The sequence below is a fragment of the Myotis yumanensis genome, unplaced genomic scaffold (genome assembly GCF_028538775.1).
Source record: "Myotis yumanensis isolate MYYU_CA2020_CCGP unplaced genomic scaffold, mMyoYum1.0.hap1 SCAF_10, whole genome shotgun sequence".
Taxonomy (NCBI): domain Eukaryota; kingdom Metazoa; phylum Chordata; class Mammalia; order Chiroptera; family Vespertilionidae; genus Myotis; species Myotis yumanensis.
Window position 1 is genome coordinate 30367742 of NW_027223761.1, and position 18253 is coordinate 30385994.

An 18253-nucleotide genomic window follows, 5' to 3' on the forward strand; every position below is an offset into this window, starting at 1 on the left:
CATCTCGAAAGTCAGCGTTTTATTAGGAGGGCCGAGGCCCAGGGAGGGAGGGTGTTGAGCTAAAGCAGCATTGCTCTCTTTCCAGGAAATGCTGCGAGCTGCAGCCAGAGCTCGAGACGTTGCATTTTTTTTTTCCAACTCAAGCATGTGTTTTTCAAAAATATCATCCTTCCCCACCCCCACCCCCCGCCACTACTTTTAGAATCAGACCAACGCCAAGTTACTGTCCTCTGTGTCTTTTGGGAAAATACTATATTTATTCGAGATGCAGACGTGTGTCTCTGCAAACCTCCCATTGCTTCAGGAAAACAAATCTGCTTTAGACTCTACAGGAACCATGATGCAAAATTTATTTCATGCTAGAGTCGCTTTGCATAACATTGGGCATGCAGTTTTTACTCTGAAGTACTAAAGTGCATACAATGCCAGGTTGTGCCTTAGTAACGGAGGAGGGCCGCCCCTCCCGCGGTCCTGATCTTCCGGTGCTCTAAAGAGACACGTGGGAAATCTGTACGATGTTGGTTATTTACTATGAACGATTTGTTATGAAAGTTGGTCACGCTGGATCTACACACCGGAAGAGATGAGAGAATCAACCTAGACTAGCCGCTGTCAGGGGTCTCAGGCGACGTCCGCGCAGGGTCACAAGCATGCCGGACAGGGAAGAAGGCGGCAGTGCGAGTTTCCACACTTCTATTTGGAGCAAAGTTCTCAGTTTCCACGTGAGAGATGATTATGAAGGTGAGGTCAATATGACCGATGGATGACTGACCGACTGCCCTTTCGGGAACCCTTTCTCTCGATCTCGAGTACAAAAAGGGAAGCAATGTGTTCCCGTTCCCCTCTTCCATCCCCCCCCCTCCCTCCCCAGAAATGTACAGGTTTCTATCGAACGCCCTTACAGTCTGGCTCCAACGAGAGTAAAAGTAAAGAGCTTTGAAAGAAAATAGAGGACTTCTGTGTTTTTCTTTTCTTCGTTGTTGTTGTTTAGGGTCATCACACAGTTGCAGGGGGTGGGTGGGTTTGGCTTGCTGGGTTTTCTATTTTACTTCATGCAAGTCATGCTAAGGAACCCCTCCACCCCCCCTCCCCCAGGAAAATAAAATTTTCAAAAAATGAAAAGAAGGAAAAGAAATCCTCTACGGTCAGTTACCATTTGGCCGTAGAAAAAGCTACGTCCGTCCTAGTACAATGCCTGGGCCACTCGGACTCGTCCGGCAAACCTGCATGGCGTGAATTTACTCTGTCCGAGGGTGAGGAGGGGCTGCAGGTCCACCCAGATGCTTAATAGCCACCAGTGTCCTGGGCCAAGCCGCCTGGTCAAGTCACTCTCACAGCCTCTGTCGGCATATACTTAGCAATGACAGGGCTTTCTTTGCAAAGATCTGTATGTAAAGAATACAATTAACACTTGAGCGTCTCTTCTTGGCTCTCCCATCCCGCTTGGTACTTAGTTTTTAAGGAGGAGGAGGAAAGACAGAACAGCCGCATGCAGAGGCAGGCAGGTTCTTCTCCAGCTGGCTTGGTTTTCCCATGCAGTGAGCCAGCCCAGCACGCCTCTTCCTCTCCCTCCTGGGGACCGGGGAGAGTCCCTAACTCCTCTCCTACTCTGCACATGGCTTATGGCCTGGAATCATCCTGAGAAATCAAGTCCTTGGCGGCTGTCCTGACTCCACGAGAGCAGGGCTGGGTGGATGTGGGTGGGGGCATCCCCCCTTGGCGCCTCCCAAAGACTCTGGCACCCAGGCCTCTGTGGGATTGGGGGGTGGGTACAGGGAGAGAGGACTCCCCTTGCCCCACACTCCCTGGGCTGCTGGAAGCACAGTAAAGGGACTCTCCTTTCTGCTCTCCTAGGCCACACAGATTGGTCCAGCACTCAGGGTGGAGGAGGCAGGCAGCCCACGTGACCTTACCAGGCAGAGCACAGCCCCTGGGACAGTACCTGCTTCCCCCTCACTCCCCGGCCTGCCCCTGCTCCTGCCTTCTAGAGCCTCCCCAGGGGGTAGAGAGGGGGGGAAGCCAGCTGCATTGGGCCTATCCATGGAAGGTGCCAAGGATGGGCCCACCCCCTCCCAGGCCGGCAGCCCTCCGCCATGCAGCACCATGCGGGGAGCGCTATGCCGCGCTGGGGTCCAAGGGACCTCCAGGCAGGGCCAGGAAGCAGGGACCAGCCTGGGTCAGGTGGGCACACTAAGCACCAGTGACCAAGAGGCCTTCCCACCTCAGTGTAAGCTGCCTCCCCTCTGGGGTTGCCCTGCATTTCCATTTCTGCATTTTCTCCCCGTGTATTGTGGAACCACTTCAAATACTGGAGCACTTGGGAATGGCCACAGGCTACAGCAACTGTTGCTCTGCAAAGCCAACTATAGCTGCGGCCCAGCCTTCTCACCCTGGTCAGCATGCATCCCACGTGAGCGTGAGGTGCTTCCAGGCAGGCACGAGCTGCCCGGCCAGTCCGCTGTGCTGAGGATGGCTTTCTCTGCCTTCTGGGCCCTGGGCCGCTGCCTGGAGCCTGGAGCTAGGGTGCTCTGGGCTCCCGCCCCAACCTCTCTCCAGCCCACGCTCAATCAAGCTCTTCCCCAGGTGTCAGCCTAAGATAAGGGTCGGGTAGAAGGAGTCCTTGAGCAGAGGCCTCCGCAGGGCTCAGCCTTCACCAACCACAAGGGGGCGCTGACCACACCCGGGGCCAGGCTAATCGGGGTTGGGGATGGAAGGGGCTGCACAGAGTCCCATGTTAACAACCTTCTCTTGGCAAATTCTGTCACTAGCAATATTCTGACTGCAAGGACACTGGCTTCAACCCCAAGCCTGAGAAGGAACCCCAAGGCCTGAAGCCACCTTTTCTTCATGGTTCCCCTCCCAATGGTCTGTGGATTCTCTTTAAAGGATGCCTTTTCCAGAACATGGATCTTGGGTTGCTAAGCCCACAGGGTCCTGGCCAGGCCGGGCCCGTCCCGTGTCCTCCTCAACCACTAGATGGGAAGATCACTCTGCCTTTTGGGTCTGACCTGCCTGCCAGAGCAGCCTGGAGCAGTCGAGGCTCCTCCCAGCATCCCTGGGTACCCTTCTGCTTTTAGGGTCATGGCCCGTAGTCAGCCAGCCTGTCCCCAAGCCCTTCCTATCCCTTACGTACTGATCTTTAATATCAACCCACAGCTGCCTGGACCTCACGTTCTCACTGCCAGCCTACATCCCACTTAGGAGAGAGGAAGTCAGATCCCGAGGGGCCGACCCTGGGGGCTCCTTCTGCTCCCTGCCCCCCATCAGTGTGCCTGCCTGCCCCTCAGCGCCCCTCGCCCGCCACCCCGCCCACCCATCTGCAGGAGCGGGAGGTGAGGCGGCCCGGTGGATGCAGTGCCCCAGCCTCCTCTACATACCCTTTCTCATTCCTCCACCAGGTGGGCACGTGTACTCCCCAGTTGATAAGAGGAAGCAGGGTCCGTATCTCTCGCGGGTGCCCGAGCGCGTAAAGGGCAGGCCCTCATCGGGAGTGAGGGCCTGGTCTATGTGGGGGCAGTCTTCGTTCGCCAGCGCGGCCTTCGCCACCTCCCCATTCAGTTTGGAATCTTCAAACATATAAGCAGAAGCTATTGAGACACTGAAAACTGTTTAGTGGGGGGGACAGGCCGGAGGTGGGGCATTGGCAAAGGGCAGCCCATCCCTGAGAACCAAAAAGTGAGGGGCCACGGAGGGAGGCATGAGGCTGGGGTTCCGGCTCATTCAGGCAGCCCACGGGCTGCCCGCAGTGCTGCGAAGGAGGAGGCTCCTGGGTTTGCTCAAAGTTTGCAAAAAGATGAGTTGGCGGGCCCAGCAAGCGCGGTGCTGGGGGCTGGGCCCAGGGCCCAAGGCCCAAGGCTGGGCCGATGAGACGGATGGTGTGGATGCGGACATGGAGAGAGGGCCAGACACAGAGCTCAGGGAGAAGACAGACAGACATGCTGAAACACTGCAGTCCAGAGAGGCAGCCTTTCCTGACCCCTCTGCTGCTGACCAGAGCTGAGCGGCCTCCCATCCTTATCCAGCTCAAGCTTCTCTAGCCCCATCCAGACCCCATCCATCACCTCTACCTCAGCCCCATTTGGATCCCATCTGCTCACTCACTTCACGCTGCCCACCACACACATCCTATCTGACCACATAGCCTGCCCGCCCCCCGTATGTATCTAATCTGGTCATTCTGTATGCCCTGCCCCCCATGCAGACTAGGCATGGCCACACAGCCTCCTCTGTCCCAATCTGACCAATCTGCTCCACCATCCACAAAGACTTAGGCTGGTCATTCAGTCCGCCCTGAGGCCCACACAGACCAAGCCAGTGGCTTCCACTGCGCTCCACACCAAGCAGGCCTGGTCAGCTCGCACAGGCACGACAGGGATGTTTGCATGAGGCAGTGACAGCGGCCATGAATCGGGAGGGGCTCCCATTCCTCTGTCTCCTCTCAGCAGCATCCCCCGAGAAGCAGAGCAAATGGATGTGTAAAGACAACAGCAGCGGATGGACTCAGGTGGGAAGGCGAGTCTTGGCCTCTGTGGTAGCCTGAGAAGGAACCTGGGGGGCCCCTTTTGGGGGGGGGAGGGCAAAGTGTGGCCAGAGTAGGGAGCTCACCCTCTCCCAAGTCCAGGAGCATTGCCATGGACACCTCTGGACCTGGCGGAGGTAGCACTGTCTGGCCTCTGCCCCGCCCACCACTCCTGGGGACTGAGCCTGCCCCACGCTCTCTGCTCTCAAAGCAGAATCTTCCTGGCCAGGGTGGGTCCCACCCAGTCCCCACAGTGGGCACCCTGGCTTTCTCAAAGACTTCCTCTAGGGTGAGAGCCTCCAGGGGAGACAGACCCCACCGTGAGTGGACCACAGGAGGGGAGGCTCTTGGAAAGACTACAGGGGGGGAAAGCTGGAGACAGTCTCCTCCCGATTTGACCCTCTTCCGTGACCCAGTTCACATCATGTAACTACACGCAGGGGTGATCCTCTTCCGCAGGCACATGCTCAGTATGCCTGCGGGTGGGATCACGGCCGTGTGCACATCATGTCACTACAAAGAGGCAGTCAGTCAAAAGTGAAATGGACCAATCAGGTTTATTCGTAAAGCAAATCCAAAAAAAAAAAAAAAATCCCATCATAATTTTGGAACTTAAAAAGTCTGCATACAAGATGGAAAGCAGTTCACGTACAGTGCGTTTCTCCACAGATCCCAGGGGCTTCACTTCCCGCTTTACGCTGAGCCAGAAGGGCCAGTTACCAAGGTAACTCTGACACCACGTGACTGGGGCTGGGCCTCTCTGGGGTTGGGGGGCTGCCTAGCACTTGGGGCGTGTCTGCGGGCACACACCTGTGCGTACAGACAAGCCCGGTCCTGCCTCCCACTCTGGCTGGCCCCTGGCTTCCCTCCCAAGGGTCTCTAGGCTGAGGGAGGAGGGTGGTGGGAGGGGGCGGGATATAAGGGAGGAGGATGTGGAGGAGGGTGTGAAAGTCGGGGCCCATAGCACTCTGCACACATTTTCCTCCAGGGGAAACAGCAAGTCCTCCCAGCAGCGTCTCCATCTGGGCCATCGTCTGTCAGTGGAGGTGCCCACAGCCTACCGTTCTTGCCCGGGGGCGGGTCAAAGGTGGGGGTGGAGCCCGAGACTCCTCTGGCTCTGAGTGCTTCGTCCCCACCCAACAGCTCTGCCCCCTAGCGCCAGGCCCCTGGAGCATCCAGCTCCCACAGGCTGGTTTTCCCTGCAAGCAAGGGAGCGGGGGCAACTGGCAGGGATCCCTGGGTGGGTGAGCTGGGCACCCTTCCTTCCCTGAAGGGACCCCAGGACACACCTGGGTCTGCTTCTCTCAACCATGACTTTGAGGAGGGGCTATAATTGGGTGAGAGTGTTTAGGTCTTGTTCTGTGAGGGAGCCAGCCTCCCTGGGCTGTTGGTTTATCTGCAGTTTGGGGTGCTGTCAGAAACGGGGAGCATTCTCCCTCCCCAGCTCCAGAGGGACGGCTAGAAGAGAAACAAAGGAGGGGCCAACTCTCCAAACCTGGGGAACCCACGCAAAAGGCCAGAGGGTCAGCTCTTCCAAGATTCCCGCCCCCCCCCCATGCCCTCACCCCCGCCCCCTTGCATGAGATGGCCACCAGGAGCCTCGGTTCCCACCTGCTCCCCAGAAGGTGGGGAGACCTGCCTCCCCGGCCCAGGGCCCCTCAGCCCCACTAGCCCCGCGGCTTGCGATGATGAAATGGCAGCATGGGCAGCGGCTCGCAGAGATGGTTTCCAGGCTTTGAAATGGGCTGAGATAGATGAGCGTCCGCGAGAGGGTCATTTTTTTTTAAACTTTGGAGCAAGGAGAACCCGGTGTCAGGGCCCTCAACCAGCAGGGCTGGCTTTTTCGCCCTCGTCTCCAGGCACCACCGACGTACTTACTGTTCAGACCAGCAGCGGGCGCCGGAGGCGCACACAGGGCTGGGGTGGGGTGGGGGGTTGCTGGGCATTTCCTTGGGTTTAGCTCCAAGGGGTCTGCCCAGGAGGGGGCTCAGGGAAAAAGTCCCAGGCTATCGGGGGACAGTCTGTGAGAGACAGGAGCAGGGTACAGTCACGAGAACCGGCACAAGTCATGCAACGAAACGAGGAGAGAAAAAGAGAGAAACATGATTAGTGGAGAGAGAGAAAAAGAGAGAATATGAAAAACACAGAAAGAACACCAGGCCTGGCCCTCAGAGTTGCGTCATTTTTCTGATCCTTCCCTCTTAGCCCGCTTGGGGGCCACACGGACCCCACACGGGCCCCAGCTTCCCACCCTGACCCTGTATCTGAGCAGAAACTTGATCAGCTCATGCAGAGGGGCCCTGCCCACCCTGCCTGGTCACTCTGCCCCAGGGGTCACTCTCCCTGCCCCGGGCTAGCACCACTCCCAGCCCTCTCTGCAGACAAGCACGGGAAGGGAGGCCCGGGAGAGGGGCACTGTGGACTTGCTGCTCAGGGCACAACCTCCCACTGCCACCCCACAGGTGACCCAGAGACTGCAGTGGGTTCCCAGGGGGCCCGGGCAGGGTCTTCGCTGGGGCCTCACTGCAGCTCTGTGTGCCTGTGGGCAGGAAAGGGGGTCTGGCCACCACCCCTTCCCCATGCAGGCCCCCCTGCTCACCTATGGCGGGACCCCGTAGTCTGGACACCACATCATAGAGAACTGACCCACACCACAGGAGCAGAGAGGGACAAGACATACGTGAATGGACGTGAGCATGTGAGCTGGGCCCCCTGGCTGCAGAGGGGAGCAGGGAAGGCCCTTTCTGGGAGAGGAGCAACTTCTCCTGGGCTATGTGCCCCAGGCAGCCTCTGATGATGTGGGGTGACCTCCTGGCATCCCTCTGTAAGGTCCTTCAGCCCCCCAGGACAAGTCCCCCCAACACTGAGGCCATGCCAGCCATGGTACAGAGGAAAACACCAGATCATCCTTCACAGACAAGGGACCTGAGGCTTGGGGAGAAAGCAGACGTAGAGGGGAGGGAAAGGGGCTGCTGGCAGGACTGGGAGGCCTTGCTGGAGTCCCAGGGATCCCGCCCTGGTAGGGGAGGTGCCCTCAGAGACCAGCATGCAGCACTCAGCCCCATCCCAGCTTCTAAAAGAGGAAATGGAGAACCCCGGGTTTCCCTGAGGCCGCTTCCCTGCCCCTGGGGGTGGAGTGAGGCTGGAAAGGCCTGGGGTGCTGCATCTCACCCCGCTCAATCCTTGCAGGGCCGGTTCTCCACCCATATTTGCCTTCCTTTCCTCTGGCCTCCCCACTCACTCGTGAATGCACCCCCAGCCCACGCCCATCCAGGTGCATAGCTGAAAGCAGAAAAGGAGGTGAATGGGAAGGGACTCAGGGAGGCAGAGAGGGGACACACCCCTAAGGACCACACCCCTCTCAGTGACAGTTAATCTGGGTCTCACAGCCAGCTGTTGGAGGAAGGGGTGTTCTGGTGAAGCTCAGAGGGGGTCTCAGAATCAAGGCAGGTGGGTGTGGACATTAAAACAGCACCGGCCGGGGAGGGGAGTACTTGGGAAGGGGGTAGAGATCCAATGTGGGGAGGGAGGGGAAAGGCAGGAGGAGGATCCCGGCAGCTGGGCTCCAGAGGACAGGCTTGGGAGGGCCCAGAACACCTTCTCAGCCACAGAGACTGATCCTGCCACAGCTCTGGGTTCCTGAGGCCCGGGGCCAGGGCCAGAGGCTGCAAGGGCAGGACTGCCATGGCCGTGGGCCTGGGGGATCCCACAGGGGTGCATGGGCTTCCCAGGTCTGGTGCAGCATGGGAAGAGGGCTTGTGTCCCAGGACTGGCTGGTGTACATGTCAGAGCACAGTCTGCTCTCTGTGTGTGCGCATGCATGTGTGTGTGTGTGCATGCATGTGTGTGTGTGCGTGCGCTTAGCACACGAAGAATACTGGCATTGACTGGAGTGAACTGGGGATCCTTGACAGGGTGGCCTGGGCGCCCATGCTTGGGGCACCAATATGGAAAGATCCAGTGTGGGGGAGATTGATGGAAGGGCCAAGTAGCACCATGGTGATGCCACTCAGGCTCAGCTCTTCCTGAGGGGTCTGGAGTAGAGCTGGGGGCTAGGCCAACCTGGACCCTCTCCTAGAGCCCCAGGAACTTTCCTTGTCATGGTGGTGGCTCCTGAGGTCAAATAGCTAGTTAACCCAGAGCAGGGAGGTGGGGCAGGAGCCATGCCTTGGCAGGGAAGCCCGGCTCCCCTCTGGCTCCTATTCCAGCTCCTGCCACCCTCTGGCCCAGCCCAGGACACTAACCAAGTTCCTTTCAGGTGCCTACAGGAATCCCAGGAAAGGGAAAGGTATGGGGACAGGAGAAGGGGCTGGAGAGCTCCCATGGGCAGAGAAGTACTGCTCTGGGCAGCATAGCTGTGGAATAAAGCCGGATCGTGAGCAGGATGGGGCGGTTGGGTAGAGAGAGCATCAGCAGGGAGAAAGAATCAATCATACGCTGGGGGAGACCACCCAACCTGGGGGAAACTTGCTCATCTAGGGCTGAGCTAGCCTGCAGCCCCCTGCCAGACTTTGGACCCGGGGTCTCCCTCACAAACTAAATGCTACCTATCACTCATTCAGCCCCCTCACCCCACGGAGCTTCACTCAGTGCTGTATTCTTCTCTAGGTCATCCATTCCCTTGAAATCCCTGTGTCCACAGAATAAGTCGATGGTATTCCATGAGTAGAGGTAGACTATGGGCTTTATATCTTCGGACCAGAGCCCCGTGATCAACTTTATGTGCTATGTGCAGGTTCTCATAAAACTGAGATAGTCCCATAACGAACCACTAGCCATGGAATATTAGAATATATCCCACGGTGACTAGTATTGTTTCATGCCCCCCCCTCCCCCTCCCCCGTCCCCGACCCCCACCGAATTCATGGGAAAGTGGTTGGACACTGGTTGGGGTGTCATGTATTGCTGCTGCAGTCCCTTCCATCGGAAGTGGGGAGAACCATCGGTGGGAGGTGGTGGCTGGTCTGTAGCGCTTTCGCCTAAGCTGCCCGGGGTGGTGGCCCCGCTAATCCTTTGCTCACCAGCCGCTTCCATCAGAAGACCATCGGAAACTCCCACTCAACCATCAACCCAAACAGACAACGTGAAAGCTAGAGTCACTCCAACAGTTTCTAAAGATAAACGCTAAACTCTAGAGTGATGGTAGAAGATGAGTTGGTTCAGCATGCTATGGGGAAGTAAGCTTGTTACGGAGGGCTGGAGGCGTCTCCTAGGACACACCTGGAGCCAGGCAGCCCGAATCAGAGCACGAATTCTACTCGGCTATGGAGACAGGCTCTGTCGGGGGTGAGCATCCTTGCTACTGCCTTGGCAGGGACCCTCCTGCCAGATCCCATGCACCACTTGTGCCGTCTGCACAGCCTGAAGGGAGCCGTGTAAAGACCAAATCAGAAGCTGTCTGCCATTTCCAAATCACGCCCACCCCCGCCCGGCCCGGACACCAGGTCAGTGGCCTGAGTCAGAGACTCAAGCTGGACTCCTGCCCACCGAGCAGCAGCAGCTCCCGGGCTCCTGCTAAGAGAGTCCTCGGCAACCTCGAGGGCCATGTCGTCTCTTCAGAACCTCATGAGACCAGCGCGTCAACCTCCTTACCCGGGGCCACCAGTGAGGTTCCTCTAGCTGGCCCTCGCCTCGTGAACTTGGCTGCCCAGCATCTCCCTGGGCCCCCAGGCTCCACACCTCAAGATTGAGTGTGGGGGTCCGGGGTTGCCCATGGAACTAAGGAAGCAGTCTGACTGAATCTGGAATCATCGCTACAGGGGGCAGAGGTGAAAGGTCAGATCGACATGCCTCTAAGAGGTTTCCTACCTGCTCTGTTAATTTCTAAAATTTCTTCCTGGGCCAGCGGGCATGTGTCACTCTGAGTACTGTGGTGTGGAGAGTTTACGACAGATTTACAATAATTGGGAGATCCCAGCTGCGGCGGCCGTGGAATATGCTTCTTTTTTTTCTTTGGTAGTTTCTGCTTAGCCATGGCTAAGGAGTAGTACATCCCGAAATTGTTCACGATGACGGGCACGGGCATGGCGATGGTCAGCACGCCCGCCAGTGCACACAGTGCTCCCACCAACATCCCGGACCATGTCTGCGGGTACATGTCTCCGTAGCCCAGTGTTGTCATGGTGACCACGGCCCACCAGAAGCCAATGGGGATGTTCTTAAAGTGGGTGTGCTCACTGGCACTGGGGTCATTGGGCTGGGCTCCTATCCTCTCAGCGTAGTAGATCATGGTGGCGAAGATCAGGACACCCAGGGCCAGGAAGATGATCAGCAGTAGGAACTCGTTGGTGCTGGCGCGGAGCGTGTGGCCCAGGACCCGCAGGCCCACAAAATGCCGGGTCAGCTTGAAGATGCGCAGGATCCGCACGAAGCGGACGACGCGCAGGAAGCCCAGGACGTCCTTGGCAGCCTTAGAGGACAGGCCGCTGAGGCCCACCTCCAGGTAGAAGGGGAGGATGGCCACAAAGTCAATGATGTTGAGCGAGTTCTTGATGAACTCTACCTTGTTGGGGCAGAAGACGACACGCATGAGGAACTCGAAGGTGAACCAGACCACGCAGACGCCCTCGATGTAGGTGAGGAAGGCCTCCGTCTCTGCTTCCCGGTAGTAGCGCACTTGCGTGCCATTCCGAACATTCTCGATCTCCGTCTTGTTCACAATGGGGTTGAAGCGCTCGTGGGTCTCCAGGCAGAAGGTGGTGATGGAGACCAGGATGAAGAAGAGGGAGGCCAAGGCCACATACTGTGGGGGAGAAACACAGTGTCAGAGGGCAGGCCCTCCCACCCAGAGCAGAGAAACTGGGGGTGCCTTTGTGTTGGGTCCAGTCAGATGCCAGGTCAGGGAAGACGCCAGTGCAGTGACCCTGCCAACAAAGGGCCAAGCTAACAGGCCACTTTTCCTTCCTCCAGGCACGGGGTAAGGACGCTCAGGGAGTTAAAGGGTTGTGGCAGAGATTCCTTTGTTTTCACAAACATGTTTCCTTTCCTCTTGATGTGCAGCTAGCCTACATTTCCCAGCCTCCCTTGGGTTAGATGGGGTCAAGTGACTGAGTTCAGGCCAGTGGACAGTGAATGAAAGGGGTATGCATTAATGCCAGGTCTAGCTCATAAACCCTTCCTACTCAATCTTCTATGCTCTTTCTTCCCCTTCTTCCCTGCCCCCCGCACTACTTCCAGCAGTGCCACCAGGAGGAAGGAGCCTGGGTCCCTGAGAAGAAAAACCACTAAATATTCTCGTTGAACTATTACTTGAGTGGGAAATATACTATTTTGTTAAGTCACTGTGGTTTGGGGTGGGGAGATTGGTTAAAGCCTTTAGCCACCCTAATAAAAATGACCAACTTGCTGGGCTGAAGTTGGCAAAGAAATGAGAGGGGGCAGCTACGGTGGTATCTGGCCACATCTCCCATCTTTTGTCTGTACTTCACTCACGGAATCTCTTTCAGGTTCTAGCCTATCTAGATCTAAAGAAGATGTTCATCTGCCTCAGGGCCTTAGATGACTTTTTTAACTGCTCCCTCTATCCTCCTAGGAACTCACACACCCAACCTGGAAACGAGTTCCCCATCCTTGGGGGTATTCAAACAGAGGCTAAATGATCATTGTCAGAGATGCGGTGCCAGTTCTGGAATCAGGAGGTGAACTGGACAAGGCATCCTCAAAGGCACATAAACCATAGGGTCTGCTTCTTCCCTGCTGCCTGCCAGACCCAGGCTAGGGGTGTGGGTAGGAGAGAGGAAGAAGCTGTCGGGATGCTGGGGCTTTTCAAACATATGTGAGTACCTGCTTCTCTCAGACCCCATCAGTGAGAAGGAAATGGCCAGAATATCCCAGTCTGTCCAGAACCATCTGCTCTGGCTCTGAGCCCCTGGAGAAAGGTTCAGGAGACCCTTTGGTTTGGTTTGGTTTGGTGGCCCCATATGATGACCCCTTGAGCTTCTTGAGCCCACGGCAGACATGGGAATCCAAGGAAAGAGAATCAAGTAGCTGCCTGAGCTTCAAACCCTCCTGCTCAAGACTGAATTCCAGGCAAAGTCTCTTCTTACAGACTCCAGGTGGGTCCCCCGGAACTCTAACAGACCATGGCCTCCTTAGGCATTGCCCTGGGCAGGTGGAACCCTGGCCAGTCAGCTCTCCTCCAGGGGCCCAGCAGGTCAGTCTTGCCCGCATGTTCCTGCTGCTCCCCTTCCCTCTGGACCCTCCTTCTCTCCGCTTGGCCAAGACAGACCATGGCCAGAGGCAGCCTGGGGTACAGGCTGGAATAGGTGGCACCTTTGGTCCACAGAGGTGTCCTCATAGATAACTTCAAGGAGTGCCATGGTCTCATCCTGTATCTTCAGCAGGAGGCAGCCATGCTGCTTCTAGTGATTAGTTTGCATTGACACCCACCTCCACCTGTTGTTTTTTGGGGTGTTTTTGGCGGGGGGGGTGGGGGGGAGGAGGGCACACTGGAAGTCCCAGAACAGCCCTGTCTGGTTTGACCATGGCCCTGAGACCTGGCACCCAAATGGAAGGGATCTAGAAGCCCAGAACTATGTGGACCTTCCAAGCCACATTCTGGGTGGGGAAGGGGAGAACTAAGGGGAAGGGACAAAGGCAGCATCTCAGATTGTCAGCATAGAGAAGCCGTCAGAGATTATCTGATCCAAGACATTACCTGCTACAGATGGGGAAGCCTGTGGCCCAGAAACAGGAAGAGATCTGCCCCAGGCAATCATTATGGGATGCCGATAGGTCTGTAGGCTTAGAGCTCTGAGCAATTTGCAAAAACTTTATCTAGACTACTAGAGACTGATCCCTATGCACCCTTCCTCCATTCACCTATGCTTCCTTCATTTTATCTACCCATTATCCATCTTCCCTTCCTTCCTTTCCCCTCTCTTCCATCCACACATCATTCACCCTTTTCCCTCCTTCCCTCTCTCTCCCTCCTTCCATTCCTTCCTCCCTTTTCTCCATTTCTCTCTTCCATCCAACATGCATGCATCCATTCTTTCTTCCTTCCCTTCCTCATCAAGTGCCAGGTTATGCCCAGCACAGAGGGGAATCCTCAGGGAGGAACCCTCAGGGAGGATTCCAGCCCAGGCCTCAGGGAGCTCCTTGCCCAGCGGAGGGTAAAGGACACTCACAGAAGCAATGCGGTGGCCTGGAAAGCTGAGCCCCTCAGCCCCATGAAGTGGTGAGGCTTGGACAAGGCGGGACAGGGTAGGGACTTAAACCAGGTCTTCCAACTCCAGAAACAGCTCTGAGAGGGTCCGGACAGTGCCGCCCTGGGTCACCACAGAGGAGGACCAGGAAAGCAAAGTGGAAGCACCTGACAGAGGTAACTTCCAACCCAGGTTTACCCAGCACTTTCCACACAGAGTTGCTAACGCTCTTGGAGCTAAAACAGCCCTGTCTGCTGGGTATTTGGTCCCAGGTTCCCTCTGGAGGGCCCCATCTTGGAGCTTGGCATTCACAGCCCACACTCCCCATGGGCAGGTCATGCCCCAGCCATACCCACTTCCCTGGCCTTTGTGAGAGAGGGATGCCAAGCGGTAGGGCCCATTGCACCCGTGGGCTCCCGATCCTGGGCGATGGCAGAAGGCAAGAGGCACCTCTCCTTGCTGCCCCACCAGCCATGGCATCACCCTCCTAATCTGACCCACATCCATCCTCCTCTGTCCCCTCTGCTTATATGTGACTCTCTCTCAACAGGGCTACTGCCACCAAAGCTAACAGGTTTTAGGCGTCAGTCTTGGCCACCAGTCCAGCCTCCAAGCCAGAGGGAGCGACTGGCTGGGATCCCAGCTCTGCATGCCGCCTGCCCATGCTGCCCACGGAGAAAAGCCTGACTCCTCAGCCGGGCATGAGCTGCTGTGCCCTGGCCTCCCCGACTTCCTTACATGTACCCAATGTTCTTGCCAGATGCAACTCTGCCATTTCTGACCCCACACCTCCGTGTCTCCCCATCTCCGCATCATCACACCTGTTGTTCCTTCCACCAGAGTGTACCTGCCCATCTTTCTCTGGAAAAACCCCTCATCCTTCAGCACCCCAGGAAGTAGCCCTTCTCCTGGGGCGCCTTCACCAGGTGGGGCTCTTCGTTGCAGCTGAGACCCTTACGAGGCAGCTAATAAAGGGACTCCCCAAGGAGCCTCTACATTCACCCCCGGGAGACAGCCAGCCTGTCTCCAACTCCGCTCATGAGTGCCCAGGGAGGCTCATGGGAACAGCCCAGACAGGGCACTGATGTCCCAAAAGCCTTCTCACTCCCAGGTGCCCCACAGGCCCCTAGAGCTGTCATCCCATTTGCTCCTCTCACAGGACAGGTCTTGATGGGGAAAATGAGGCCCAGAATGAGGTCAAGTCTTATAAAAACTCGGGGAGGAAAAAATCCTTGGTTCTCAGCCATCAGCGGAGATCCTGTCTAGATTCCTTCCTCTCTGGGCCCCAGAGCCAAAGGAGTGGGGATGGGGTGGACAGCAGCAGCCAGGCCTCGAGCCAGACACTAGGCCTTCTTCCCAGGGAAGCTGGCAGAGGTGGGAGCCGGGCCTCCCGCCCTGCCTAGGCTCCCTGGTGCCTTCCTTCTGGCCTGAGCTGCCGGCAGCCTGGTCCTTTGTCACAGGCAGAGGCCCAGCAACACCCGGGTCCAAGTGGGCTCTTAGGAGGGCTGTGGAGGAAGGTGCCTTGGTTGCTCAGACCACATTCTCCGAAGCCTAGAGACTAGCAGGGCAGTCACGGTGCACAACCAGTGCAAGAGCTCACATCCCGCTGAGTCCCCGGCTCCCTTCTGTCCAGCCTCAGGGAAGCTGAGCACAGGAAGGAGAGAGGAGGACGCTGCCCAAGCTAAGGGCCTATTCTGCGCCTTAATCCTCACACACCCAGTCAGACAGGTGGCTGTGCTACGTTGTGCCAAAAAGCGAACCCAGGTGCAGAGAGGTTCAAGGACCAAGTGTTGAAAGCTAGGCTTGGACCCGAATCGATCTAACTCCAGAACCTAAGCTCTTTCCACCACTAGAGTGACCACAGCTCTTGGGGCTAAAAACACAGTCCTGTGCACTGGGGAGCTGACCCTGATCATGTCTGAATGGTTCATCTTGGAGGTTGGCACCCATAGCCCAGACTATTTGAGGGCATGCTATGCCCATTGCCAGTGACGAGAGAGCCGGGATGCCTGGACCCACAGGCTGGAGCCCAGCCACACCTGAATGGCTCTTGGGCCGCTTTGCCCAGGACTTGGTAGTGCCTGGGGCTAGAGCAGCCCCGGGGGCTGGCGTGCAGCCACACCTTGCTCAGGGAATCAATGCTGACAGCAGCCTTGGATGGTCTAGCCTGCATCCCCACCTGGCCCACTTCCTTGAAGACTCAGAAGGCAGGTGGAAGATGACTTCAACTTGTTCAAGAAGCCCAGCCAGAGGGAGGCGGGGAGAATTTAAAGGGAGGGGAGGATCTGGGATCAGTGGACCCCTAGCGGGGAGGGAACCTCTGCCTAGCAGACCCAGGGCAGCAAGCCGGGGCTGTCGCTCCCTGTAGGGGCTGCAGGCAAGGGCAGGGCTGCACCCCATGTGAGCTGTCTGCCTCCCAATCCCAGTCACCCAGAGGACAGGGAACAGTCACTCACAGACCACAGGCACACAACTACCCAGAGTACACACCTCACCCATTACCTAAGCGCATACACTGTGCATGTGGCCACACAAGCTACAGCACCGTGTCCCGCCCCCCGCCCCCGCACACACACACAGAGAACACAGGGCCCATGGAGCATACTGAAACATATCGCCGCACACCAAACACACACACACAGGTGCTGCACTGCCGGGCGCACGCCCTGCATGTTCCACACAGCACTCGCGTGTGTACACTCAGAGCATATGGAGGATGCAGAAGTGGTCACCACACAGCACACCCACTACAGATACAATAGATCCCGGCATTGCCACTCAGCCGACCCCTCCTCTGCCCACTGCACCCCCAAGGGTATGACTGACTCGGTGTCTGTCTCTCCAGCCCGCCTCGCCTCTGCCCTCAGCCTGCCTCCTGATCTGATGGTGCCAGTTCCTGGATTGCCCATCATCAACAGGCTTCCTGGTTTCCCGCCACCCACCAGACCTGTCTCCTTTCCCCAGCCCACCCCTGCAGCATCTGTGCCCCCACAGCCAGGATCCAGGCCCGCTGTGAGGCCAGTCCCTCCTGGGCTGCTAGCTGGTGAGGGGGCACAAAGGGAGCTGTCACCCAGCCCGGTCACCTCAGCGACCACCCTGTGACATTTCAAGACAGTAATAGGCAAGATCTCCTGATAATGCAGCATAAAGCCAAGCCAGTAGTTTCTGGCTCCCCCACCCCCCGCCCCCCGAACCAAATCACAAACCATAAGAGACCCACCAATTGTGTTCTAGAAAGTGTAGCCATGGCAACGAAGCAAGGCATCCCATTTCTATAGTAACCAGGGTGGTGAGGCTGTTGGCTGTAAAGTCAAACAAACCTACTAGCGATCTGTTGACTTAAGAAGATGTTTTATAAATCACCAAGTTATTTTTATCGTAGCCCCACCCTTGAAACTATAAATCAGAAAGGCAATTTACTATCTATTAAAATGACCAATATGTGCTATGACTTTCATTTATAAATTATTTATGCCGCAGTCATCTTTAAAAAAATTGTACTTGCTTTTCAGAACTGTGCAGGGGGGAGTTCGCTGTGGGGATCTGTGTTCTTGCAGTTTATTCCAGAAACAAGGCGGTGGCGGGACAACGTCCTGGTCTGGCCGCGCACTCGCCCTGTGACTCTGGCAGGTTCATTCCCCTCTCTGGGCCTCAGTGTCATCACCGGCAAAGTGAGAATTGGACTGGGTCCCTGCTGAGGATTCCGAGACTCGGCGAGGTCTCAGGCAGTGGGGCTGGTCGGGGAGCCCTGGCTGGGCTCCAGGCCCCGGGCCCCCAGAGGCTCCAGGTCAGATTTTCCGTCTAATTAAACCTGCCCAGCGGGGGTGTGCAGCGTTTGAGTCGATCTGCGTGGAGTCAGTGATGCAGAGCAGGCGGGATGGCCAATTGGCCTAAATAAATTGTCAGTTGAGTTGAGTTTGGAAACCGAATTAGACTCGTCTGCCCTTCCTTGCACTGGGCGTGCCCACAGCGTGTGGGGCTGGTTGAGGGTTGGGAGGAGGGGAGAAAAGGAAAGGGGGCGCTTTGGGGTCGGGTCCCTTTTTGGGTCCATCAATAAATGCCCCCGCCATCAACTCCAAGCAGCCTGGCTGGGTCCTGAGCTCGCCACCCGGGTGTCCAGGTCCTGGCCCCCATTCCTTCTCCCTTCTTGGCACCCAGCGCAGGGAGCAGTGGGTGACAGGAGCTCCCGTGGTGCTATGTGGAGGGTGGGAGAGGGAGGGTGTGAGTGTGTGCGGGGAACATGGCTGTGTGGGCGCCTGTTTGGGAGAGTCTGTGTGCTGGGAGAGGGCTGGCGGGAAGGGCGGCAGTGTGTAAACGTGGAGTAGATGTGTGCCTGGGGAAGGCATGTCACCCGCTTCTGTGGCCTGACTCGAGGCATGTGCAAGGAGCCCAGACTCCCCAAGAGGTAAGAACCCACTTCACTGAATCCATGAATTCATCTCAACACCCTCGACCCAGGTCATGCCCAGAAAGGGCTGCAGAGGTTCCCACGTTGCTTCATTCCAAGATGCACATTTTGGAAATGCAAATATGTCATGAAACGTACACATCCGTAAAACAGTATTTCTTCCCATTTCCCCAACATGCT

General features: G+C 57.0%; 1 protein-coding gene across 2 annotated transcripts in view; it reads right to left on the bottom strand.

The window, feature by feature from the left end:
• KCNC1 (potassium voltage-gated channel subfamily C member 1) overlaps positions 1 to 18253 on the bottom strand; it is a 42300-nt gene continuing 24047 nt past the window's right edge. Inside the window, exons 2-4 of one of the 2 annotated variants that reach the window (XM_070428211.1) lie at positions 10328 to 11261; positions 3378 to 3566; positions 1 to 1385 (exon numbers count right to left, since the gene is read on the bottom strand). In XM_070428211.1, the coding sequence (XP_070284312.1) occupies positions 1321 to 1385; positions 3378 to 3566; positions 10328 to 11261 (1188 nt within the window). In that variant the 3' untranslated portion in view covers positions 1 to 1320. Of the gene's footprint in view, positions 1386 to 3377; positions 3567 to 5057; positions 6541 to 10327; positions 11262 to 18253 lie in introns of those variants that run through there. The other variant, XM_070428212.1, reaches the window with a different exon arrangement.